Below are 27,874 nucleotides of genomic sequence, written 5' to 3' on the forward strand. Positions count from 1 at the left end.
GCCATGTTCGATTGTTTTGGACTACAGACAAGATGGCCGCCGTCTGTCAGCCGTAATCATTCTCATACTCTTGATATTTTCTAATGAAATTAGCTCATATTTGAAAGTTCCTTGCGAAAATGGGGTTATCACAGAGTTCAGAAGTATCCGAAGGAGGAACCTATGGATACCACGTGCATGGCGTAAGACGTTATTCCTCTTTCTTTGATTTAGGACAGCGTGTACAGCAGCTTATCATGAGTGTTACTATATGCTAACTGGGAGCTAGCTGATGCAAACCCCACCGGTTAAACCCGATGAGCTGGCACTGTTTACTTATTGACCATGCCACATAATCTCCTAGATACTAGTGTAATTCTGTAGTAAATATAGTTAAATGAGGCTTGTAACTTGTTTTATATAATGTCCACCAGCAGAATGGGGTTAGTCCCCTGATAATTACCCTACATGATTGTTTTTTTTAAAACCGTAGTCATAGTAGCATAATTGCTAAATATTAGCTAATGCTCTGACTAATATAGCTAATGTTTTTCAGCTTGATGGCAAATAAAACAAGATGCATTTTCACTAGCCTCCGATCCTCTCCTTACTAAAACCCTTTCTTTAATCCCGTTGCATGAAAAGTATATTTACAGTAAATAACATTAGTGCTGATATGATTATTCGATTAACTAAATAATAAACAAAATCGATGCATCGATCGAGAGGGCGACCAAGCGATAATACCCAACATTTGGTATTTGAAACGTTGGTGCTTTTCTGTTATTTATATGCTTGTAATTGAATATTTTGACTGTAAGGCTGACCAAACCACCATTATAAGGAGACTTAAAGATGAATATATAAATGATTAATCCATAATAGAGAAATCCCTATTTGCAGCTATGAACTTTGGGAAGAAATAGATGATTTACATGCTCCAAAAACAATATTATGGTTTTGTCATCATTTTCATATTTAGACAATTCCAAGTTATATTCTAAAAGCACAATTATTTTGGTTTCCACAGCTGCAGCCAAATTCCCCAGCAGAAAAGGCTGGACTGCAGCCCTTCTTTGACTTCATTCTGTCTCTTGACAACAAAAGACTTGTAAGTTTATTGATTGTCCACTTTTGAGTAGTTATGTCCCTTGTCATACAGGTTGGTCATTAACAAAGATTGCACAGACATACAGAAGCATAAAATAATAACTATTTTTGACTCTTCACATCACTAGAACGAGGAGAATGACCTGCTGAAGGAGATTCTGAAAGCCAACATGGAGAGAGCTGTGGGTATGGTGGTGTACAGCACCAAAACCACGAGCGTCCGTGAGCTGGAGGTGGTGCCCAGCAGCATGTGGGGGGGACAGGGCCTGCTGGGGGCCAGCGTTCGCTTCTGCAGCTACCATGGAGCCAACGAGAACGTCTGGCATGTTCTGGTGAGCTTCTTCATCAAGAAATAGGAAAACCAAACCAACTGTCCGTACAGATTTGAACTTCAATACCCCATTATAGCTCCATCTTCAGTTTACTAACGCCTGTTAATGCTTTCCTGCAGGATGTGGAAGCTAGTTCTCCCGCTTCATTGGCCGAGCTTCAGCCTCACAGTGACTACATTGTCGGAGCGGATCAAGTGTTGCAGGATGTAAGAATCATTTTTATATAATGCTTACCTTTTTTTAAACTGATAATCATTTGTAAGATTCATTGTATCTTTTAATAAAGCTGTGAAAGATGGTTTGTGGTTAACTTCTTCTGCTGATTTCCAGTCAGAAGACTTCTTCTCGCTGATCGAGGCCCATGAAGGGAAGCCTCTGAAGTTGATGGTGTACAACACAATTTCAGATGCCTGCAGAGAGGTGGTGGTCACACCAAACGGAGCGTGGGGGGGAGAGGGCAGGTACGTGAGAATACACAGAAACATGCTTTAGTGACTGCTTTTGTACTATATGTCAATCAACCATTGTGAGGGAACAGAGAGTAAGCAGTCCATTATTTAAAATGAAGATTACCTCAGATCATACAGCGTTATTCTGTTTTCTTTCTTAGTTTGGGTTGTGGCATTGGGTATGGCTACTTGCACCGGATCCCAATAAATCCTGAGGAGACGTCGGCGGAGCCTCCCACCTCTACTCCTGAGGCGGAGCCTGCTCCGGAGCTGCCGACACATGGATACACAGAGGTCCATCTGAGTTCACATTAAGTCATTTTTTACGAATCTATTGTTCTATTTCCAATTAAGTGAAGAATTATCAAGAAAAAAATATTTCCAAAATGTTTTTGATGTCACATTTGAACCGAGAAAACCAGCAAATATGATAGCATGTATTCTAGATATATTGCTTATGTCACTGCTTATTTGTTATACACAAGATTAATCTATTGGTAGAGGCAGGGCTTACATATTCTTCATCTGTTTTCCAGACACCTTTGATGGCACCTTCAAGTCTAAGTGAAGACGTGTTAGATCTGGAGAAGATCACCCTCGATGAGGCTCCTCTATCTCCACCCGTACAGAGGGTCATGGACCCTGGTCAGTTTCCTTAATAGGATAATGATATACGTTGTGTCTTGCGTGTCTCCCTGGAATCTTATTGATTTTTTTTCCTTTAGGTGTCTCATACACTGAGGCGGCAGTTGCTACCCCTAATCCGGCAGATTTGGTGGACAGACTGGATCTGTCCGTGTCTTCTATCGACATGACCAACAATTTACTGGCCATGCACGAGGAGAAGGACGAGGAAAAGGACAAAGAGAAGGACGAAGAGAAGGACGAAGAGAAGGACGAAGAGAAGGACGAGGAGAAGGACGGGGACATCTCTGGCGTTGGTAAGTTTGGGCCAACATCATCCAAAGTTTCCTGGAGAAAAAAACTTGGGCTGAATGGATTGGGAGATAAAAAAAAGTTAATCATTCAGTCCAATATTTTTAACCAAACACCTTCCTATCAATATGGCAGATTTGACCATTTACAACATATTTTACAAATTGAGAATATGATATAAATAAACATCACAACTGTGGAATTAATGACTAAGTGGGTAAAGACAAGTAATAGTACAGCTGAAAAAAAGTCAACAAATGACATCACTTAGGATATTACATATGTATTACAATATCTTGTCTCGTATCACAGTATAGATATAATATCCATGGGCGTCGCAGCCATGATATGAGTCCCCCCCACCTTTTTACAATGATTAGTTTAGACCCCCTAACTTTTACAATGCGGAAAGTCCGTGAATCGGTCTATCCACTCGCCGCTCTCTGTAGAGCGCTGTGTCAGTGCTTGATTATCAAATCCATTCCACTTGCTTATTGAGAGAATGCCCAAATCAATGAAACTCCGTACCATGTTTTCACTGCTACTTCGTACCAAGGCAGATTCTCAGAGCACACATGAGCCGTACAAATGCTGGGTTTTTTTGTGTAGCTGTGTCTTTAGTTGTAAAATTATTTCCACGCTGCGAGTAGTGCTGCGTACCGGTACGCCGAACCGGTACTGGACTTGTAAAAAGTTTCGGTTCAAGTCCGGTTAAAACCGGAACGTCAGGAACCGGTACTTACGTATATTCTCCTTTGTGTTCTAAACCATCTAAAACCTTCCATAGATCGAGAAATTTGCGCTGAGAAAAGACGAAAAACATTGTTTTGGCTTCTGATATGGCGGCCATTACTGAGCTCACGAAGTCTCGCAAAATATCGCAACTGCTCGCGAGATCTGTGTGACGTCAAGGGAAACTGGCTTAGACATAGTGGACACTGACAGCGTGGGATGCTGGTTGCCATATTTGGTAGTGTTGCTAAGCTAACTCCTTTGTATGTATGGTGATATAGTGTCTGCCGAAAGAGCAACACTTCACCCAGACAATGTCAATATGCTGTTGTTCTTGAACAAGAACACATAGACTTTTACTCTTGCATATTGAGTCTTGTATGTACATCACTATGTATGTAGTTGTGTTGTGTAGTTAGTAACACATGTAGAGTTCTAGAAAAGACATGGTGTAGACACAAGTTGGAAGGGGGCACAATAAACCTGACGAGTTTGAATTTGAGTTGATTATGAGTTTATTTTCAATTGATAATTAGCTCACAATAAGTTCACTTTAGTTACTCACACAACTTGACACAAGTCCGGACTTATAAGTCCGGACCTGAACCTGAATGTGAGTCCAGGTACACAGCAGCAGCTGCGAGGCTCCGGCGCTAACAGTTCACGAGCATGCTCCACTAGCACCATAAGGCGCTGTTATTAAAGAGGTGGAGGGAGAGTCCTCTCCTGTCAGACTGAGAGGCTAATAACTACAGCTCAGTGAGGTAAAGGACTCTCTGAGTGTTTAGATAGATAACTTTAGTCTAAGTAGTGGGTCTCAAACGGTTTGGTAATCATTTATTAAAGGTCCCATGTCATGCTTTACTGGTTATTACCTGTCCCCTTGTGTGTTATGTAGCTTTTTATGCATGTAAACGTTCTGCAAAGTCACTTACCCTCAAAGTACACCCTTTCGCGAGTAAAACTCAAACACTGGAGATTTCTGTTTTTCTTCCTGGTACTAATGGCGCTTTTCCACTACAGCGCGGTTTAAGCGTACCGTGCACGGCCTGTTTTTGGTTGCGTTTCCACTTGGCGTAGTACCGGCTAGCGGGTACTATTTCACAGTTTTTCTGGCCCCATAAAATCGAGGTTCTTATGGCGCATTTCCACCATGGCGCGGTTTAAGCGTGCCGTGTCGGGCCCGTTTTTGGTTGCGTTTCCACTAGGTCTAGTTCCGGCCTGGGGCTACTTTTCCACCTTTTTTTCTGGCCCGACAAAATCGTGATTCTATAGGGGCCAACAAGCGGGCCAACAACCGGGCTGAATGTGTTAAACTAGTGAGCGAATCGCTGGCAAGGGGGCTACAACTACAACAAGATGAACATATTTGACCGTGATTTAATTGTAATACACGTTTCAAAATGATGCCGAAGTAGCAACATACTGTTACCGGTTAGTAAAAACCATGAATTAATGCTTTGACAAGTCTGCAGACAGACGGCAGGCGAAATATCTTTTAAAATGCGTGTTGTCTAAATGGAGATCGGCTAAGCTAACGCACTATATGCTCCGACCGTCCACACTCACAACAACGGCCTATACAGACATAAATAAACCAGCGACTGTATTCGCAATAGCCGCGTTCACACCGGAGTACTTTTCCCACTTTAATTCCGATATAGTTCCGAAATGTCGCTTTCACACCAAAAAGAGCCGGAACTAAAATTAGTTCATGAGAACCTTTTTACCCCCTTTTCCGTCCCACTCTCATGCGGCTCTCTTGTGAGAAAAAAACTATATTTCTGATTGGCTGGGCGGATTGCAAACCACGCCCCGTAAAACAAAAAAAAAGTGTTGTGAAGCCACCATTTTATTATCCTCGCATTAGCATTATTAGCATTAGCATTAGCCCAGCGCAGAAACGCAGAGAGACTAACTTATGGCAACACAAGATAAAACATGAGAGCGGTGGATATGAGGAGGTGTCAGCATTCTGGCCGTTTACTCGGGAGGCTTCAGTAGAAGATGCTGGGACTCCCAGCAGCTTCTACTGAAGCCAGTCCCCAACTCCGGGGACTTCCGGCCGGGGATTGTGGGCGGCAGTATACGCCGTGAAGTTGTTTGCGGCCTGCCAGTAAACCCAAAGCAGAAGAAGAAGAAGTGACGTCAGCGGCTTCATTTTCCTAATCCACCCCAAGGGACTTATTCCGGTGTGAATGCGATCTGTACTTAGTTCATCAGAACTAAAGAGTTCTGATGAACTAAGTTCTCATGAACCTTTGTGGGAAAAGTACTGCGGTGTGAAAGCGCCTCATGACACAGACAGTCTGGGTTTTGTACTTGTTTAACTTTTGTCTAGTTTCTGAACAGATATGAGGAGCTGTGACCTTGAGTGCTAACAGCCAGAGATGGGGTCGTTACTAAAAAAAAGTAATATATTACACTACTTCGTTACTCTCTACATAAAGTAACTTGTTACTTTACTCGCAGGGCCGGCCCACTCCTCCCTACAGGCTGATCACGCAGACTGCGGCGCACCTACAGCACCTTAGGACCGGTAACTTACCGATCCTCCAAATTCTAATTGTTGTTGCTTCGGAGTCGGCGGCGGCGCACTCACAACATCTTCTCTCTGGGTTTGGGGGTCCTTAGCTATTAGCTTCACCTTAGCATGTGTTCTTTGCAGGTGTTTGTTGAGGTTTGACGTGATGTTTACAGCAGTGGATAACAGCTTCTGGCCTGGACACAGTTTGCACCTCACCGTCACATTCCTGTCTATTCTTCGGACGAACTCAAAATGATGTGCATACCGGCACCACCCCTCGAAAGTTATCGCTGACTCAAGCCATGTTTATGCAGCACTGCACGGAGATGTGGACGCGTAAATCGCGCAGATTACGTACATATAAACCTGCGGCGGAAACCCCTCTTGTCTGTCAGTGTGATTATGACTGATTATAGGAAAGTAACGAGTGTCGGGGCCATCTTACTAACTGAATTATAAAAGTAACGCGTGGTAACACTACTCCGTTACCAACAAAAGTAATATTATTACAGTAACTTTGTAACGCGTTACACCCAACGGCTGATGTTGTTCTTCTGTGGTTCTCATTGAAGACGGCGTCACGGCTCCGCCTACACTGCGTTACTACAGATACTACCCCAGTTCCTAAACTGTAGTGGAAGCGCAGCGTTAAAGTGAGCTTGGCCTAACAAAACCGTACTAAGTCGAGCGAGGCCTGCGGTGGAAATGTGCCATTCGCGGGCCAACAACCAGGCTGAGTATGCTAAACTAGAGAAAGAATCGCTGGCAAGGGGGCTGGCTACAACTACAACAAAATGAACATATTTTAGCTTGATTTAATTATAATACGTTTCAAAATGATGCCGAAATAACAACATACTGATACCGGTTAGTAAAAACCATGAATTAATGCTTTGACAAGTCTGCAGGCGAAAAACCTTTTAAAATGTGTGTTTTCTAAATGGAGATCGGCTAAGCTAACGCAGTATATGCTCCGACCGTCCACACTCACAACAACGGCCTACAGACATAAATGTCGAGGCTAGTGGAGCCTCGCAGATGGGGCTGCTGCAGCACCCATCCCGCGTCCATTCGCGATGTCTCGCAGCAAGCAGGAAACAACACCAGTAAGCCAGCTCACACTGTCAGCTCCTCGCAGCAGCGAGCTGACCAATCAGAGCACAGTGGGCTCACAGGGAGTCGGGGGCAGGAGCTCCAACAAGCCGTTTAGGACAGAGAGTGAAATTCAGTGAATACATATACTATACAGAGATGCTGTATGAGAAACCAATGTGATTTTGGAACAATGTAAATCTATTCTAGTATACCTCAACAATGGAATTATGATCAGTAGAAATGGCCATGTCATGGGACCTTTAATGTATTTAACACTGTGCAAATCCAGAAATAATATCTTATTAATACACCTTTTGTAGTACATTGTGCACATTAATAATTGTTTGTATACATATTTTATTTAGTTTTTAATCCTTTATACAACATATCTTTAATTCAAGTTTATAAAAATAAATTGAACATTCTAATGTGAATTATTTATGTCAATATACATATTTTATTCTCTTTCTGATCTATTTATCACATTCTAAAACAACTGTCACAAAACCCAATTTTCCCGGGATAACATTTGTTTTAATTCTACTTCCTGTTGTGCAGAGGAACTAGAGGACAGTGTGCTGCTCTCTTCGTCAGCCGAGAGCCAGCCCGACCCGCAGGAGCTGAGCTCCGAGGCAGCCATGGACCTCAGCTCTGCTCTTGCTTCCACGGACACTGACACAGAGGCCACGCCCCTCTCTCTGTGTGACTCCACTGAAAATCCACCTGTGTGTGAAGCTTCTCTCCCTGTAGAGTCTCCAGAGCCCCCTTCTGTCCCAGCAGAAGACCCTACCCTGTCTCCCGTCCAAATCGACCAATCTCCTGCTGCCGATGAGTTCACGGCGGCAGAGGATTCTCCAGCAGAGGAGCCAGGAGAGGATCCAGCAATGGAACCAGAGGAGCCTCTAGATGTTTCTCCTGCTCACCAATATGAAGGTCACGAGGAAGAACCTCCTCTTGAGTAAGCTCGCACAAAAAAAAAGTGATGTTGACAATCACTGGGGCTTTTTTAAAGGAACACTGTATAGGAAAAAAACAGAGACACGCTGTCTGATTTTATATTACAGTCTAACAATCCCTCATGAAGTAAGTTACACTACAGAAACAAACTAAAGCATTAGAGAAATACTATTTGTTTTATATGTGGGAGAGTTACTGCTAATTTGTACACTAAGGTCATAATGTCAAAACATTTTCATGCTTTGGTGCAAAATTATTAGATTATAAGGGTGACAGGGCTTTGCTTCGGTTGAATGAATACTTTAACACTTCCAAAGGCATACAGAAAAGCACAGCCGCACCTTAATATCCAAAAACACTACTACATTTCTTTTAAGCGCATTGTTACATCTGTTGTGTTTTTAAAATAAATCCCAAAGCTTTAAAAAGGTAGCATTTAAGGTTATAAGAGGGAACATTTTACAGTACTGCCCATGTTATGGATTTTTTAAGTGTGTGTATGACGGAAATGTTTGTGCATAAAATGCGTTTACTCCAGATTTCACGAGGTCAGTATGTTTTAAACACCGTTTCTAAATTTGATTTATTCAGCTATGCAGCCTGGGATCTGTTAAAAATAATTTGTATAGTTGGAATCATATCCCCCATGTCTGATTTTACTCTTTTAAATATTTGTAATCTATGCAACAGTAGACATATGCTGCCTGAGAGTTGGCAGATAATGTGCAATTGAGTATGCAAGACGTCTAGCCACAGTGATGCTGCTGTTGAGTTATTATTTCTCTTTCTAGGGGGCTTCTTAAAAGTTTTTCACTGTCAAAGTAGGTGCTAGTGTGTAAAATAAGGAAAAGTATTTTTGCAGATATTTTATCAATTAATTGTATGTTTTATTAGGAATGAGTGCAGAATCTTTTGATGAATGTGAATGGGTGAAGGTTAAACAATCATATCACTTTAAAAAAAGAAAAATCGTCCCTTGTTTTTCTTGTTTCGCACACTAACACATCCATTTACAATCCCCATAATGTGTCATTGTTAAACCATTCCAATTTATTTCTTTGAATGCCTAAAATATACATATTTCACAAATTATTACAACAAGGGATATTGCAGCGTCATGGCCTAATTGTGGTACCCATCATGATTTTGGCCAATTAGAGCTCACTCGATGCGTCCCCCCCGTGATGGCGTTACACACACACTTCATGGCAAAAATTAACTGCGGAAAATGTACAATGAAAAGATCTGCAAGAAGAAAGAAAAAGGGTTTTCCTGTTCACTTTGGAGATTTCCACATGGTGATAGATTTATATAATCTCTTAGATGAGATCCCCTTCAATTTATATTCATTGAACTATTAAATCTAAATGAAATATACATTAGGAAGAGCCCTCACCGCTCATGACCCAAGGGTAAGCATGTTATTAAAAGATATATAACTTACATATAATTTCCCCAATTGCTAAGATGACTTGGACAACCACTAACATGATTTTTTGGGTTGTATTAAATATTTTAAACATCCAAGTCAAATTAATGACCGTGAATGTGCTCTAGGGATTTTGGGGGAAAAAATAAATGTTAAGTAAACTGTACAATAACGGAATAAAACTGCTGCAAATGAAAGTCACTGAAAGCAAAAAAAGTTGTACACATATTTACAACAACGAAAAGAACATTGAGACCAGCACAGCTAAAAAAGACACAGACAAGTGCTTCTGTCAATGAGGTTTCAAGCTCTGCGGTAATTTGATGTCTAAGAGTTAAGATGACAGCAGAACAGAGGAGAGGCTGTGACGCTACCCAGAGACCAAGTGCTCCGATACTGCTGAGTGTTTGTGGAACAAGGACAGTTTCCTGGAATGTACTAGAACAAACAAAACAGTCTACTACATCCATGTGCATACACACACACGCTTGGACAAACACAGACCATCCCTTCAAAATAAAACGCCAATCAGAGGGAAAAAGAAAGTCCTTTCTTCAAACTGTAAAAAAGAAAAGAAAAAGAAAGACGAAACTACGGACCCTTGTGTCCCCGATGTCTCTCGGCTGCTCCGGTCTGTTCTGGTCACTTCTCTATGATACACCTCAAGCTTTGTTTCCTCACACATTTTTCTCATTGATACCGCGACTCTCGACCACACAACGATTTTTTTAGGGTACTACATGTCAGAGGTGGGTGGTGATTGGCAAATGACGAAGAGTTCATGTTTGTTTGTTTTTTAAATGAGCATTTTCACGTGGACTTCTGCCTATAGTGAAGCGTCAAGTCCCCTCCGCTCTTCCAGATAAAATGTTTAACTGTTCGCAGGTCCATGTTGGGATCTAGAACCTGGTTGGAGGATGAAAAGATGATAATAGGTTATTACAATGACTTTGCTCGTAGCTTTGACCTCAATACATCTGGAGCAAAGAGCCCACCTGGTCTTGACACATTAGTTCGATCTTCTCCTCGGCGAGCATGGCCATGTCCTCCTCCTTCTCCTGATCCCCCGGCTTGTCGTTGGCCGAGGAGCTGGTGGTCTGCGACTCGTTGTCCAGGTTGATGATCTTCTCGTAAACGTGCTCCATCACCTTCCTCACCTGTAGCATGTCGCTGGCCGAGAGGCGGTCCCTGCAGACAACGCACAGGGGGAAATCAGCACTCCAAGCATCCATGACTGTAGATGTACGGTTGTTTTTGCATCCCATAATTGAAAAGGAATCACACTCCCAGAGTAGACAAGACACTTACTTCTTTAGAGTTTTTGCTCCGGAGGAAGAATGGGGCTGGAGGTAGAATGGGATTTTGTTGAATTTGGGCATATTTTTCTGGAATAGAAGAGGAAAGATGATGCGTGAATATATGAAACATTGGATAAGGAAAGAAGATAACTTCGTGCACAAGGTGTTTTATAAAGATGCTAATAATGTATTCCTTGGAGAAACAAAGTGACATTCTTTCAAGACGAAATTCTAATTTTCCAAATCAAATATGGGAATAAAATTAATGATGGCTGAATTCCATTTATCTCCCCCAGTGTCAGGATCTGTAGAATGCGTCCATCAGTGGTTCAAATCTGTTTTTGTGAATTACACCTCGTTTTCCTAACTGTGTTAACAGCACTAAGCCCACAGAATCTGATCGGTTCCATTTGGATTTAGTCTACCTTCCTCTGCGGTCAGATACAGGGTGATTTGTTTTGCAATGAGACCTCAATCTGAATGTTTAGAATCCATGTGACTTTAACTTCCCTCTAGATTGGCAGATGTCAAATGTCTGCACTGGCAGGAGTCATTCAGTGAATCCTAGATGCTAATGGGGTTGTCAGCGAGAACCGCTAAGGACGTCACAAGTAATCCAGATTACACTTGTGATTAACAACTCTGTAGATAAGTAGCCGCCAATGCTCAAAAAAAAAGAGCCATAGTTAGAAATGTGTCTTTTTACTTATTCTAGGCTTAAAACCACCTGAAATTCGCCATATAAAAAAAGGTGAATACAAATTCTGAATCAAGCACTGAATCTCGCTGTGTGAACTTTGTGACCTTTTATATAGAACCTTAGCTTTTCCTTCTATGACACAAGGCCAGGCAAGTTTATTTATCACCTTTCAATACAAGGCATCTCAAAGTGCTTTACAAAAATGAAAACATTAAGAGCATTAAGAAACAGTGCAGATTGGCATTTAAAAACAGTCATTAAATGCTAAGCGAATAAAAGAAACGTACAAAAAGCCACTAAAAACCTCCTCTTCCTATAGTGACATTTAAAAAAACTTATCAGAGTAGAAAATGCTTGTTAGCATGTTGTGTATTTTTAGTAACAAGGGTTTTGATTTATTTTACAAAAATTACAAAAGCGCACACGTGTTACCTAAAACCACAAGTGGCATACTGGCAAACGTGTATTAAGTAAGCTTCTCTGAATGAATGAGCTATACATGTATAACGCACAAACACATGAGCCTGCAAATGTTATTTTTATAGTCTAAATAACCTGTAATCATTTTCACTTATTAATTAATGTTACTTAATAAAAATAAAACATTTTTACTCACATCTACCGTTATGTCTATAACCCACTGTGGAACGGTCTCGTTCAGCAGCATGGACTCCGTCTCTCCACCTGAATCTCTACATAGCAACCTGCAACGCCAGATCAAATGAGTAAAACACCTATAATTTGATGAGGCACAGTGATATTGCTGATGGTGAAACATTACCTAAATAAAGTTCTGCCTCCTGCCTCTCCAAAGATGACTGGCGTGTGTGGTGGCACTTGGAAATATCCATTTCCTTTCTGGACCCGGTTCTCCTGCTCCCCGTTCACTGTGGGCACAAAGAACACGTTCCTACTGTGAGAAAGTCAGTGAGGTTTACAGAGAGCAGCAGGAAGTGATGTGGAGAGAGCAGCCTTCATGGAGCATCACTGCAGAGGGGTGTCTGTTTGGCCAGTGGCTGGATAGTCTCCCTTCCTTACCGTGGTTCACCTCGTTCTCCTCCTCATCCATGGGGTTGATGCGAGTTCTGGGCCAGAACTCCAGCAGAGCCTGGAGCAGGAGTCCACCCAGGTTCACTGTGGGGAAGAGGGGGGGGGGGGATTAAGCTAGCAAGTTAGCAGAAGACGCAAGTTGTCCTTGCATTGTTCTCATCAGTTTAATGTGAAGATTGTAGTAGAGGGACATCTCGGTGTAGTGAAGGCTTTTATGTGTGGAAAAATAAAGAGTGAACATCAAGAAATCTCTGCTGGAAATGTTCCTTTCAAATATTTGGACTGAGGTTACTGTGGAATCTGGCGCCGTCAGCCCAAAGACTTTAATTACTTTCAGTAAATATATTGAAACGAAAAAGACTAACAACCACCAAAGCTGCCAATAGAGTTAGCTTTAGTTCTGCATGAATAAACAGTTTCTATAAAATGTGATTAGGTCAGATATCTTACACTTTGGGTCGGATCCATCAGAGCTTGAAAAGCCGGCGTCCTTTGCAGAGACCCAGGCAGCAAAGCAGTCGCTTTCATCCAGCGTGATGGTGAGCATCTGTTGAAAAACAGAAAAATGTATAAAAACCATTACCCTGACTTAGGAAAATAAATTCCCATCCGCTGATACAGATGTAAAGCTATGTTATAAGCAGGTTTGAGACTCACCCCGGTTTTCAGATCGACAGAGAACCAGTTTGGCACGTAGACCATCTTGAAGCGCTTTTTAATCTCTTCGTCAAACTCCACTTTCCCCAAGTCTTCACCCTTGCAAGCCTGGAGTGATGAAAACATGAAGTCAATACAAACCACAGGTATCAGCAAAAGTGAATTAACACTAGGCTCGTCAGGAGAGGGCTTTATTTAACCGGAGTGACTGATTTCATTGGTTAAGCTTATAAAGGGAACAGGGCTCAAATTAAAGAGGACATATTATACTCTGTTTCAGGTTTAATAATGTTATGTTGTGACACTACTGTGACATGTTTAAATGCTTTAATGTTCAAAAAGGTCTTTCTTTTTCTCATACTTTGACCCTCTGTCCAGAGGCAAGACTGCTCTGACTGGTTAATTGGCCGGCTCTGTTGTGATTGGTCAACCGCTTAGAGATGTCCCGCCCCTTAGCCCATCACGGACAATGTGTTGGAGCGCTAGCCAATAGAGGCGTAAGTGATACGTAGTGATGACACTATGTTAGAACATTTTAACAAAGGATCCAATGGAGACGTTTCAGGCAGGTGGGGGTGTGTGTGTGATAGAAGCTCCCTCTGGAGGGGACTTTGGGATTTATAGCCTTTGCAGACCCTTTACATGCATAAAAAACCTATACAACACAATACAGGAAAGGGAAAACTCCAAACACATGACGAGGGGTTACGTATGCAGTGTTTCCGAGCAGAGAGAGGAGCTGTGGATTATTGTTATCGTACAGTAAAAGTATCTGTACATTAATACAGTAATACAGTACAGTGTTACACTGTACTTTATTACTTTTATTCAAACTGTATTCCCTTCTTATCATGTAGCCTACACTTCTTCCTTTAATTGATACATTTAAAATCACCTGACTACGGCATATAACATACCTGCTGCAACCCTGAGCTGCTGCTGCTTCTCTCTGCCTCATCCTCTATTGCTGGAGGCAGCGCCACCTCATCTGATCTCTGATATGAGAGCAATCGTGTTAGGATCATATTGGGCTATGGGTGTGAGTCTAACATTAAACAAGCAGTCTGCTTGTCATACATTGCTGACGATACATTTTAAGAGGCAATTTGTTGAGTCACTGCCGCTAAATGCCGGTAGCATCAAGCTAGCAAATCCTGCATTAGCCTCACATCAACAGGTGTAGACAGAACATCCAATTATCCTGAGCGAATTTACTGAATAAACCAACTCACATCTCCTGTCTTTTTTTTCACCCAACTCATTAGACTATTCTTCAGCTGTTGTTTCATTGTTGTTTTCTGTCAAATTCAATACTGTAGTTCAAAACCGCAATACCTGCTCACCATCTGTGAGCTGGCAGACAGCAGAGCTCGGGGCAATAACACTTTGTTGTTCTCCTCCTTTCCTCCGCTCTTGTCTCTGATTGTGAGTGTGTGCATTTGCGTGTGTGTGGGGGGAGCGGAGCCCCACCCTTCAGAAACAGAGCGGAGGGAGAATGTGAATACGCAAAGCAGTGGACACTGAAACATGCACATATATTGGATAAATAACATGGGCATAAAAGAGCACATGTTCAATGTGAAAAGTGACCGTAGATAGATTACTTCAGTTGCAATTTGGTGCTATATATATATATATATCTAAATAAAAAAAACACCTTGAATTTCAGGCGGGGCGCGGGGCTCCGTTGGCAGGTCGAAGCAACCCGCCAAGACAATGGTAGAGGAAACGCTGGTATGGTAACCGTTGTTATATAAGCACAGGCTCCGCCCTCTACTGGACTCTATGGGTACTCCCCCTTGATCATATCATGCAAGCATTCATCTACTGAGACTTCTATAAACATAGCCGGCCCCGGGACGGGCCTACCTGAATGCGCGCGCATATCACCGTATAAAAGGAGGCCTCGCCTCCTGACTGTCATCCTACAACTCTCTACAGCGAGCGGCGTAGAGGGCTCCGCCTTTGCTTATATAACAAGGGTTACAATACGTAACCCCCCGTTATTTCTCACAGGCTCCGCCCTCTACTGGACTCTATGGGTACAGTGGGCGTACTGGGCGGAGCCCCGATGTATACACACGCTGTCGTCCAACAACACCGTTCCATCCCACTGCCCCTGACGGGCTTTCTGGTTAGTAGCCGCTGCACCGCACTCTTTTACCTCGGTTGTGACGAGGGACGTTGCCTGGACCTGAAAACATTTGGGGCTTAGCCCACAGTGGCGGCGGCCGAGGCGCTACAGTGGAATTTTCTACTGCAACACTCCCCACACGCTCACACACAGTACACCCGCGACTGTTACAATGAAGGCTCGATAATCAGGCATATAGGCAGGGGTACAGTGCTATTTTTTATGAGTGGGGGGCGGACCTCACCTCCTCTAGGGGGGTCCGGGGGGAGCTGCTCCCCCTGGAAGATTTTCTTTAAATATTGAAGTTAAAAGCATCAATCTGGTGCACTTTGAGAGCAACATGAAGAGATCTATGCATGGATACATCTCTCAACATCCATATGAAACACAACTGTAAACAGATTTCTTTTTCTTTATGGATATTTTACAAATCACTCCCCTTTCAAACTCTATTCTTGTTTTACTGCCATATAGTATTTCATAACTGTTTTTCCTTTATTCTCTTGCTTTTTTTATAACGATAATGATCATATGAAGGTGTGCCGCGGAAAGAATCTTTTGAATAATTTGTGACCAAACCGTTTGAGACCCACTGAGATAACTTAGACTAAAGTTAACTATCTAAACAAGGGGTCGGCAACAGGCGGACCACGGTCTGGATCCGGACGCCGACCTATACGGACCCGGACCTATAATCAATACAATAAAAGCTAGGGTATGCAATTTTGAGAAACCGGCTCGAGATCGCTAGAATTAGAAAATACACGACCGGAGAAAATCTGCCACTTCCTTACAGAGCCCACCTCCAACACACAGAAACGCGCACATGACCAATGAGGGCACGAGATAAGTTTGTGCACAGATGGAAGGCTGACAGGCAGGTAGGCCATCATCCAGTTATTTTAGCCGGGCCGGCTAAAATGATTGGTCATACTTTTTACAGTGATACGGCTTCCACAGATGATTTTTTGTCAAAGCACTTAAGATATTCATTGCTATCGGGATGTTAAGAGCATTCCATGGAATATAACAAAAAGTGTATCTCGAGCCGGTTTCTCAAACTTACATACCCTACCTTTAATAGGGGATTTCAATTTTGACGGGGAGATTCTATTTTAACCGCTGCCGACAGGGGGCGAAAGAGACGAGTGAGCGATACAGGGAGAGAAACACAGAAGAAGAGATGAGAGCGCGGCAGAGAGAAGCGGAGAGGAAAGTGAGTGAGAGAATAATTAGCGATACAGGGAGAGAAGACGGAGAGGAGAGTGAACAGGCGTGTTAACGGCAGACAGGGAGAGACAAATAATTACACATGGCGCTCTCCAAGAAGAGGAAAGTGGACAGTGAGAACAGAGCTTTTAACCCTGAGTGGACGGACTCATTCATGTTCATCCTGCCCACTGGGAGCACAGAGCCAGTGTGTCTCATTTGTTTAGAGACCGTGGTGTTCATTAAACGTGCCAAAACGCCACTATGAGACAACATTTGACCAAACATTCCCTCTCAAGTCAGAACTGAGGTCACAAAAAATAAGCAGTATCAGAGCCCAATATGATCAGTCCACCAGGATCAAACTTAAAACTAAATATTGTTCCAGGGGAGGCTAACCGAGGCTAACCAATGAGCACATGTGTGTATGAGAATGGCCCCGACACCATTTCAGCCCAGATTTAAAAACTCCTGGCAGGACAAGCTCCAGCTCAATTCTCGCACTGAATTAAAAAAAAAAGTGAGTGAGGGACTGCAATATAAGAGGGAAAGAAAGAAAGAATTTAAAAATGTTCAATTGTTATGATGTGTAAAGACTGATATTGTTCTATAATCGTCTGAAACTGTTAAGTCATGATGTGAAACGGTTAACAAAGAAAAAGGGAAACTCAAGCTGCTGCTACACTTTATTTTATTTATCTAAAATTAAGCACTTTTAAGATGCACACATTTTCAAAATCTATTTTATTTTTAAATGCAGCCCGAGAGGAACATTACACATATCCACAGTATTTACTGTATATCTGTATAGTTCAATGTTAATTGACAATAAATATTGTTGTTTATGAATTGTACTTTATTTATTTTATTCGCAGTCAGTTGTTGATTACATGCAGACGTTGATAAAGCTACAGGCCACTTCAATATACAGTGTGCCCAAAAAGTATTTAGTCAGCCACCAATTGTGCAAGTTCTCCCATTTAAAAAGATGAGGTCTGTAATTTTCATTCTAGGTATACCTCAACTATGAGAGACAGAATGAGAACAAAATAAAAATAATAAAAATAAATCCATTGTAGACCTGCGCGAGGCTGGGAAGACTGAATCTGCAATAGGTAAGCAGCTTGGTGTGAAGAAATCAACTGTGGGAGCAATTATTAGAAAATGGAAGACATACAAGACCACTGATAATCTCCCTCGATCTGGGGCTCCACGCAAGATCTCACCCCGTGGGGTCAAAATGATCACAAGAACGGTGAGCAAAAATCCCAGAACCACACGGGGGGACCTAGTCAATGACCTGCAGAGAGCTGGGACCAAAGTAACAAAGGCTACCATCAGTAACACACTACGCTACCAGGGACTCAAATCCTGCAGTGCCAGACGTGTCCCCCTGCTTAAGCCAGTACATGTCCGGGCCCGTCTGAAGTTTGCTAGAGAGCATTTAGATGATCCAGAAGAGGATTGGGAGAATGTCATATGGTCAGATGAAACCAAAATAGAACTTTTTGGTGAAAACTCAACTAGACGTGTTTGGAGGAGAAAGAATGCTGAGTTGCATCCAAAGAACACCATACCTACTGTGAAACATGGGGGTGGAAACATCATGCTTTGGGGCTGTTTTTCTGCAAAGGGACCAGGATGACTGATCTGTGTAAAGGAAAGAATGAATGGGGCCATGTATCGTGAGATTTTGAGTGACAACCTCCTTCCATCAGCAAGGGCATTGAAGATGAAACGTGGCTGGGTCTTTCAGCATGACAATGATCCCAAACACACCGCCTGGGCAACGAAGGAGTGGCTTCGTAAGAAGCATTTCAAGGTCCTGGAGTGGCCTAGCCAGTCTCCAGATCTCAACCCCATAGAAATTCTTTGGAGGGAGTTGAAAGTCCGTGTTGCCCAGCGACAGCCCCAAAACATCACTGCTCTCGAGGAGATCTGCATGGAGGAATGAGCCAAAATACCAGCAACAGTGTGTGAAAACCTTGTGAAGACTTACAGAAAACGTTGGACCTCTGTCATTGCCAACAAAGGGTATATAACAAAGTATTGAGATGAACTTTTGTTGTTGACCAAATACTTATTTTCCACCATAATTTGCAAATAAAGTTTTTAAAAATCAGAAAATGTGATTTTCTGGATTTTCTTTTTCTCATTTTGTCTCTCATAGTTGAGGTATACCTAGGATGAATTACAGGCCTCTCTCATCTTTTTAAGTGGGAGAACTTGCACAATTGGTGGCTGACTAAATCCTTTTTTGCCCCACTGTATATCACACTAATTCATAAAGCAACTTAGACATTTTGAAGTTCCGGACCTTTGCATGGGGAGATTTTCTCTAACTGGACCTCTTTGAATTTTAGTTGAATACCCCTGCTATAAACCCTCAGAGAGTCTTTTAGCTCACCTGAGCCTCTCAGTCTGAGAGGAGAGGACTCTCCTCCAGCTTGTTGTGGAACAAACAGCTTCTTATATCCGTTAGTGCAGCTAGCTAACCAGATGCTAACAACACGGTCCCTGCTGGCACCGGCCCCCCCTCTCTCCCTATCACACTAAATGCACTATTGCCACACACACAGACAGAGCCGAGCTTGAATGACACAAGCACACGTTTATTTCCATGCAACTCTCTGATTGGTCTGGTGTCTTGCCTCTGTTGCATTCACTGAACACGGGAAATTACAGTCCTGCCGTCCTCTCTTGTATCATGATGAGGTTCACGTAAAGCACGGTTAATGTATTATATTATTGAGGGAGAATTGTCCAGGGCAACAGGAAAAACTAAAGCCCCGAATGCCCAGGCCAGGCGACGCCACTGGTTGCAACTGTGGAGAAGTCTGGGCTGCAGCTGACAGAACACACTGACGCGCTTACCTCGCGAAAAGTGTGCTCAGAAAACCGGGCTGATCCCCCCCCCCCCCCCCCCCCTCCGCCCATAGGCAGACGGAGAGAGTCCCCAGCCCTGTATGGGCTCACTGTGCACTACCTCTCCTGAGTCCCTAACGGCCCGTCTACACTACAGGCATCGAAAAATGCTTTCAACGCTTCGCCCATTCACTTGAATGGGGTGACGTAGAAGATTTTTAATCTTCGCCGAACTGCATTGTGGGGAGCATGGCATGGCTTTGCAAGCATCACGAGCATCTATCGGCATCAAAAGTTGAACAATGTTCAACTTTTGAGGCTCGATGCTTGGCATCAGCCAATCAAATCCCGTTTATGCAAATCCCGCCAGTGCAAGCGCAGCCAATCAAACCGCGTGCAAGCTGGGAGAGCCAAACCGCAGTTCATTTCCTCATATTCCAAACGAGATATTACGGTAGCAAATCACCCGGTTCTTTACGACCAGAACTATTTACCGGGATACAAACCGGAGGAACCAGGCATGGAGGGAGGTGGCAGAGACAGTGGGTGAAACTGGTAGGTTTTTCGCCTGTTTGGAGAGTTTATATCCAGTTTACTTCGTTTTAACATTGCTATTGCTTTGTATGTTGGGGGCGGGATATTCATGTGATTGGTTGTTGGTGGCGTTGCTCGCAAAAAATCGCCACGCTTCAGACACACCCAGCTTCAAGATTTTTTGATGCCTGTAGTGTAGACGGGCCGTAAGGAGCACGGGGAGAGCCCAAGTGCCCCATGTCCCCACACTCAGACAGTGACCCCATGCAGAGTGTATGTGGACTATAGAGTGGAGGGCCCGTATGGGCCCAGTGCTCACTACACCCCCCCGAGACCCTCCAGGTGGCCTGGAAAAAAGGTAGGCGCATTACGCCCGGGGAGGGGGTCAGATGTCCACTGATCCACAGCCCCCCCCCTCCTCACCAGTCCTGTGTTGCCCCAGCAAGCACAGACGATGAGAAAGAGCCAGACATGTCCAACAGATAAAACCTTTCTCTTTCTTTCTCTTTTTCTCGTCTATGCTCAGGTTGTTCACTCCCGCTCGCTGAAGAGAAAAGGATGACAGTCAGGAGACGAGGCCTCCTTTTATACGGTGAGATGCGTGCGCATTCAGCTAGGCCCGCCCCGGGGCCAGCTACGTTTATAGAAGTCTCAGTGGATGAATGCTCCCATGATATGATCAAGGGGTAGTACCCATAGAGTCCAGTAGAGGGCGGAGCCTGTGAGATATATAACAGGGCCTCTTAAAGTTCTAACATACTTAGAAATAAAATCATGGAGTTTACCTTCAGGACGTCCCAGAAAGCCACATTGTTGTTGGTATCTTTGGTGAGTATATGTCTCTTATCGTTCAGAATGTGGCACTGTATGATACTGGCTCCTCCTGCAAACACAACAGAGAAGGTTTTACTTAAAGGATGAATGTCCGGCAGGGGGATATAGAAAATAATATAGCTTGTTAAGCATTTACCCTTGATGACTTGTTCTGGCTGAGTGCACAGAGGCGTCAGAGGGTTGGTGCAGTCGTTGTCGTACTCCCCTGATGATCGGAAGTTGTGCATTCCCTTTAGAGACTGCACGCACAGAAAATAAATAATCATGAGGGACCGTCCCAGATTGTAATAATCATTTCAATCACTCCCTTGCAGCAATAAAAGTGATTAATGTAATGCAATTATCTGTTGTGTATGAACCACATCATCACAAAGCTGGTTTTAATTCATACAAAAATTACAGGAGGATTACAACAGAACAGCATTAGCTTCAGCTTTGATCGCATGCAAACGTCTGTATTCTGCAGTCATTATGCTGATCTCAGAGGTGTCACGCATGCTTACCCATTTATTAACGGATGACTTGGTGGTGGAGACCCAGATTGCAGGAGGAGGGTCAGCAGATCTGTCCAGTTCCATCTGGGCAACAGAGAGAGGAAGGTTGAATAACTCTCAATGGTCAGATATGAGCACAGGAATTACTGAGGAGAATATGGGTTTTTAATACCTTTTCAAAGCTGTTGGAGATATTCATTGATTTATATTATAACAGGCAGGCTTGGGCACCTGGTGATTATGTATATATTGGAGACAGGTGTTGGTGGGATTAGCACACCAAAATTGGCTCGTGTTTTTTCCAGGGAATAGGTGAAGCCTCTATGGTGATGGATTACAACAAAATAAATGCACAAAAAGATGTTCATGCCACGACCTCGAATATTTTCCTTCTTTAAGATGAGCTTTTTGATACCCCAGCGGCAGTTTCATTTCAGAGGTTTTTTTGGCCGCCAAAGTTGAAAGGGAGAAAGAGGGGATGACCCAGGCCGGATTAAAACACGGGTCATCCGCACAGGGGTCAAGCACCAGTCAGTATATGGGCCGCTGTAGAGCTGCATTTGGATTTATTTAGGCAAAAGACTCTTTCCCATTGATGCTTTGCGAGTATCTGTTTTCTCCTGCTGTAACATTGGACGTCACAAACGCACAAATAAAAGTCTCACAGTAGAAAGCAGCTACACGGGTTAACTCTCCTTTATAGCTGTTATTTCAAACTCCCAAACCACAGTTGATTGTTGCTGTAACAGTGGAAAGAATAATACAGATTTTGATGAGTTTTATTTAGTTTCTGTCAAGTTTGAATGAAGAATGTTTTTTAAAGATCAGCGAGGTGAGGTTACAGTTTCCTCCAATGGAGTCTGGTGGCTTTAAGGGATAGGATATTAATAGTGTGTTTTGTAAATCAATACATAATACCAATAGTCCAAATCCCTTAGATTCAATTTAAAAATGTGGGTTAAATTCTGCGTGTCCACCAAGGTGTCATGTTTCCGTCACTGGAGACAATTCTAAGGTTTTTCACTAAGGACAAAAGCCAGATGTGTTATTTTTCTCCAGTGGAAAAAGGAGCATAATACATTTCCCAAATAAAAAGTTATTAAAATATTCAATCATACATTTTTTATTAAACCATAACTGCAGATTTGTTTCAAGGTAACGGTTTCTTACTTTGAGCACTGGGGCCTTCTCCTCACAGATGAGCACGCGGATGTCGGGGTTACGCAGGTCGGTGCAGTAGATCTTCTTGTCTCGGCCTCCAGAGTACACGTGTGTGAAGGCCTCGTTGACCTGCAGGGCCCATACCCCCTCATCGTGGACCCTGTAGGTTGCGATGCACCTCTGCTGACCCAGGGACCACAGGCGGATGGTCCCGTCTGAGCTGCCCGACAGACACTGAGGGGAAGGACAGCGGTTTAGGCTTTATTATTCCTCTTCAAACAAGCCCTGCATGATTTAGATATCCAGACTCACTTGAGTGCCGTCTCTGTTCAGCAGCAACGACTTCACGTTGTCTGTGTGTCCCTTAAGCTTCATCAGTTTTGCACATGTACGGGGATCCCACACTCTCAGAACCTGAAGGAAGAATAGAGGAATGTTTAAGACAGGAACACTTCTTCACAACATTTACATACACACTATGAACATGGAAAAAGACTTTCGGGCGGCACCAAAGTTGTTCTGGAAAACTGTCCGACACCTCAGGAGGGGGAAGCAGGGAACCATCCAAGCTGTGTACAGTAAGGATGGGACGTTGTTGACCTCAACTGATGGAGTGTTAGGGCGTTGGAAGGAGCACTTTGAGGAACTCCTGAACCCGACAACTCCGCCCTCTATGTTAGAGGCAGAGCTGGAGTATGAAGGGGGATCGACACCAATCTTCCGGGGGGAGGTCACTGAGGTCGTCAAACAACTTCACAGTGGCAAAGCCCCGGGGGTGGATGAGATCCGCCCAGAAATGCTGAAGGCTCTGGGTGTTGAGGGACTGTCATGGTTGACACGTCTCATCAACGTTGCGTGGAAGTCGGAAACAGTACCGAAGGAGTGGCAGACCGGAGTGGTGGTTCCCCTTTTCAAAAAGGGGGATCAGAGGGTGTGTGCCAATTACCGAGGCATCACACTACTCAGCCTCCCCGGGAAAGTTTACTCTAAGGTACTCGAAAGGAGGGTCAGGCCGATTGTCGAACCTCAGATTGAGGAGGAACAATGCGGATTCCGTCCTGGTCGTGGAACGACGGATCAGCTTTTTACTCTCGCAAGGATCCTGGAGGGTGCCTGGGAGTACGCTTGTCCAGTCTACATGTGTTTTGTAGACTTGGAGAAGGCATATGACCGGGTTCCCAGGGAGTCACTGTGGGAGGTGCTGCGGGAGTATGGGGTGAGGGGGTCTCTACTCAGGGCCATCCAATCTCTGTACTCCCAAAGCGAGAGCTGTGTCCGGGTCCTCGGCAGTAAGTCGGACCCATTTCAGGTGAGGGTTGGCCTCCGCCAGGGCTGCGCTTTGTCACCAATCCTGTTTGTAATATACATGGATCGGATTTCGAGGCGTAGTCGTGGGGGAGGGGGTCTGCAGTTCGGTGGACTAAGGATTGCACCACTGCTTTTTGCAGATGATGTGGTTCTGATGGCTTCATCGGTCTGCGACCTTCAGCACTCACTGGATCGGTTCGCAACCGAGTGTGAATCGGCTGGGATGAGGATCAGCACCTCCAAATCTGAGGCCATGGTTCTCAGCAGGAAACCGATGGACTGTCCACTCCAAGTAGGGAATGAGTCCTTACCCCAAGTGAAGGAGTTCAAGTATCTCGGGGTCTTGTTCTCGAGTGAGGGAACAATGGAGCGTGAGATGGGTCGGAGAATCGGAGCAGCGGGAGCGGTACTGCAGTCTCTTTACCGCACCGTTGTGACGAAAAGGGAGCTGAGCCAGAAGGCAAAGCTCTCTGTCTACCGGGCCATTTTCGTTCCTACCCTCACCTATGGTCATGAAGGATGGGTCATGACCGAAAGAACGAGATCGCGGGTACAATCGGCCGAGATGGGTTTTCTCCGCAGGGTGGCTGGTGTCTCCCTTAGGGATAAGGTGAGAAGTTCGGTCATCCGGGAGGGACTCGGAGTTGAACCGCTCCTCCTTCGCGTCGAAAGGAGCCAGTTGAGGTGGTTCGGGCACCTAGTTAGGATGCCACCTGGGCGCCTCCCTAGGGAGGTGTTCCAGGCACGTCCAGCTGGGAAGAGACCAAGGGGTAGACCTAGAACCAGATGGAGGGATTATATCTCTTCTCTGGCCTGGGAGCGCCTTGGGATCCCCCAGTCAGAGCTGGTTGATGTGGCCAGGGAAAAGAAAGTTTGGGGCTCTCTGCTGGAACTGCTACCTCCGCGACCCGACCACGGATAAGCGGGAGAAGATGGATGGATGGATGGACTATGAACATATTACTGTGACTAAAAGTAAAATAACAGTTTAATTAAAGCATTGCCATGATTACTTCCTGTAACCATAGTTTGTAAATTATTGTCCCCACAGGTGACCTTCTGGAAATCTTACAAACATCTCAGCGGAAATGAAGAGAGGTGATGCACATTTCCAATATAGTTTCAGGTTAATCATTTGTATAGTCATACACAGGATGTTTACATGTCAGGTGAAATGATCAGAGTTGTAATTGATCTATTTTGTTGTGACAGGAAAACAAATATTTTTTAGATTAAAAAAATATGAAAACATATTTTTCTACCTTTTATATCACTATCTTTTAAAGGTGGGGTAGGTAATTTTGGAGAAACCAGCTCGAGTGCGCTAGAATTTGAAAATACACAGCCACAATTAAATCTGCCACTTCCTTACAGAGTCCCTCCTCCAACACACACAAACGCGCACATGACCAATGAGGGCACGAGATAAGTTTGTGCACAGATGGAAGGCTGACAGGCAGGTAGGCCATCCAGTTATTTTAGCCGGGCCGGCTCAGATGATTGGTCGTGCTTTTTACAGCGCTACGGCTTGCACAGATTAAAAATTGTTATGGATTTTTTGTCAAAGCACTTGAGATATTCATTGCTATCGGGAAGTTAAGAGCATTCCATGGAATATAACAAAAAGTGTATCTCGAGCTGGTTTCTCAAACGTACCTAACCCACCTTTAAGTAAAACTAAATCCATAGTTTTACAAAATATCTTTAGTCTGCTGTGATATTAGCTGTTCATTGAGGAGTCATTAAGACCCAACAGTCAGTCGCTGCATTTAATTCTCTTTGTATGTTATAATCCATAATTACCCGTCATATTTTGAGGATAATACATACATATTAAAGCGTCTTTGGGTTCAAGAAACGCACTATAGAAATATAATTTATTATTATTATATTAATAAGCGTTACATTCCCATTCATTCAATGACATTGTTTAGTTTATGTATTAGTGGTTGCATTTATAAAAGGCATGGAGGATAAAGATGAACACAGACAGCAAGCTCACTTTTCATGTCAACACAGAGCAGATGAGAGATTATTTCCCCCTTTAGTTACAGCTGAGGACAATAACAACACTGGGCCTCAACAGTTAAATATTATCATTGCAAATGTACAAGGTTCGTTTATGTGTGTGTTGCCTCGGACAGATGATTTCTGTGGTCCGTGTTAATTTTGCACTCGCTACGCGGGCGGAAATCCTGCATTATGCGCTCCCTGCCCCTAATCTAGTTTCATTAAACTAATAATGTGGAAATGTGTGTATCACGCTGATGAAACCCAAACCTTTTCAGTGGATCCGGATACAATGACCGTGCCCATCTGGTTCATAGCCAGACTGTAGATAGAGTCCTTGTTCCCACTCAGTGACGAGGCTGTTGCAGAAGGATTATAGTGAGTCCACAGGTACAGAATATCTCTCAGAAAAAAACACAAGCCATTAAAGAAAACTCACAACACTCAAAACCACAGTATATTTTGGACAGAAATTGACACAACTGCCACTGAGTAAAACCACATACTTACTGGTGACAGTGTTGTTGGAAGCAGTGAGTGCTGTTAGTGTGTTCACATCCCAAAGGAAGATCTGCCGGTCGAGGCCTGCTGATGCCACAAGCTCCTTGTCCTTAGCGTAGGCCAGAGCTTTCACATAGTCCTTGTGTGTTCGTAACGTGGACATACAAAAGCCTTTGTGCGCGTTCCATACTTTGACTGTTGTATCTGATGAGGCAGATATCACTGAAAATAGAAGACAGTTATACAAGTTAGCAAGAATATTAGAGAAATGTATGCCTTAACCCGTAATAAAATAGCCAACAGTAATAATACTCACATGTTTTGCCATTGCAACAGAGAACTATGTCATTAACCCAGTCTGTGTGATGCTCCATTGAGGCAATATATGGATCCTGCTGCAATAAATGGGAAGATAAATTAAGAGACTAATACCATAAAGCAAAATAAAAGAAGATGCATTTGGCAATACAGCTCCATTGAGCCTAATATTTAAATAGATTCAGAATAAAGGAAGTCGTACCTTATGCTGGTAGACACTCCATATCCGGATGATAGAGTCTCTTCCAGCAGTGAAGAGCCGGTTTAGAGCGGGGTCTAGCTGGAGTGCATTCACCCCATTCCGGTTGTACTTCTCCACCTCATCTCTAATGACATAGGACACCTGAACCACAAAGAGGAGCGTGAGCACCGAAATCACACTTTCTGGACCATTTCTGGATTACCCCACAACACACCCACACCACCGTCAACGCGCTCTTACATTGCATGACATGCAGTTAGCTTAGGAAACGTGCAGCCTGGCTAAATGACATATATTAAAGATGGATTTATGTTAGCTATGGACACATTCAGGATTTATATGGTGCTTTGATTTGGTAGCAACTCTCAGGGTGCTAAACAGAACCACCGAGACACGTAGGTTTCCCAGCAATTAGACCGAGCCGAAATACTGTGCAGCTAAGCTACTGTAAAGGCTGTAACAGCATTACGCATGCAGCTAACACAGCGCACCAATCATTTGTGTTAACGTACAAGCTTAGTAGTAATGCTTTAACGTATTTACCACGTACGCATGTGCTAATTGTTTATAAGAATATGTTACCTTTTGGACGCCAGCGTTAGCTCAGGACGCTAACAACTATCGCGAGCTAAGCTAGGTAGGTTAGCTGGCTTGAGTCATGACTCATAAGAGCAGCGCTATCCCTGACGGATTTAGCTGTCTTTCAAGTATCCGTGAAACACTTTTTAAGATGAGTGACATTATGTTGCCGTTGCCACACACTTTGCCATTATGCATCTGCTACAATTCACCTGTACTTTTCTCCGCCCAGCAGCATTTTGCCTGTGATGCGTGGCCATCTTGCATGTTGACAGTCAATTCATGTGATGCTACATCCGGAAAAAAAAAGAAAACATATGCACCTGAGCTTTATGGGTAATGTGGTTTCCAGACTGGACTTGTTTCGCAGTAAAGATGTTTGTTGGAAGTCATTTGCATGGCATTAGAAGAGCAAGGCATCTGGCTCGGGCCCCTAACTAAAGGTCCCTTTTATTTCCCAATTTACAATTCCAA

The 27,874-nt window shown here is 43.6% G+C and overlaps 2 protein-coding genes across 5 annotated transcripts; one reads left to right on the forward strand and one right to left on the reverse strand.

Moving 5' to 3' along the window:
- Positions 1 to 9,086, forward strand: gorasp1a (golgi reassembly stacking protein 1a). Its single transcript, XM_079650781.1, has 9 exons — positions 1 to 182; positions 1,010 to 1,090; positions 1,218 to 1,421; positions 1,541 to 1,627; positions 1,752 to 1,882; positions 2,032 to 2,164; positions 2,407 to 2,515; positions 2,596 to 2,811; positions 7,719 to 9,086. Exons 1-9 carry the CDS (start codon positions 120 to 122, stop codon positions 8,120 to 8,122), a joined length of 1,428 nt encoding a protein of 475 aa, XP_079506907.1. The 5' UTR covers positions 1 to 119; the 3' UTR covers positions 8,123 to 9,086.
- A 58-nt stretch (positions 9,087 to 9,144) lies between these two features.
- Positions 9,145 to 27,821, reverse strand: LOC307019716 (WD repeat-containing protein 48). 4 transcript variants are annotated; one of them, XM_079650777.1, is made up of 19 exons: positions 27,613 to 27,821; positions 26,822 to 26,962; positions 26,618 to 26,696; positions 26,311 to 26,523; positions 26,071 to 26,159; positions 22,795 to 22,896; positions 22,492 to 22,716; positions 21,331 to 21,405; positions 20,964 to 21,066; positions 20,779 to 20,876; positions 14,169 to 14,246; positions 13,252 to 13,359; positions 13,045 to 13,141; positions 12,583 to 12,678; positions 12,326 to 12,431; positions 12,161 to 12,248; positions 10,855 to 10,931; positions 10,542 to 10,734; positions 9,145 to 10,452 (listed from the first exon to the last, which is right to left on the reverse strand). In XM_079650777.1, the coding sequence occupies exons 1-19, from the start codon at positions 27,658 to 27,660 to the stop codon at positions 10,357 to 10,359; spliced, it is 2,112 nt and encodes a 703-aa protein (XP_079506903.1). In that variant the 5' UTR covers positions 27,661 to 27,821; the 3' UTR covers positions 9,145 to 10,356. The 4 variants fall into 4 exon arrangements, with proteins under 4 accessions (XP_079506903.1, XP_079506904.1, XP_079506905.1 ...); XM_079650778.1 differs by having other exon boundaries at positions 26,618 to 26,693; positions 27,613 to 27,815; XM_079650779.1 differs by lacking the exon at positions 14,169 to 14,246 and having other exon boundaries at positions 27,613 to 27,813.
- Between the last annotated feature and the right edge of the window lie 53 nt (positions 27,822 to 27,874).

The sequence above is a fragment of the Notothenia rossii genome (assembly GCF_949606895.1).
Source record: "Notothenia rossii genome assembly, chromosome: 9".
NCBI lineage: Eukaryota > Metazoa > Chordata > Actinopteri > Perciformes > Nototheniidae > Notothenia > Notothenia rossii.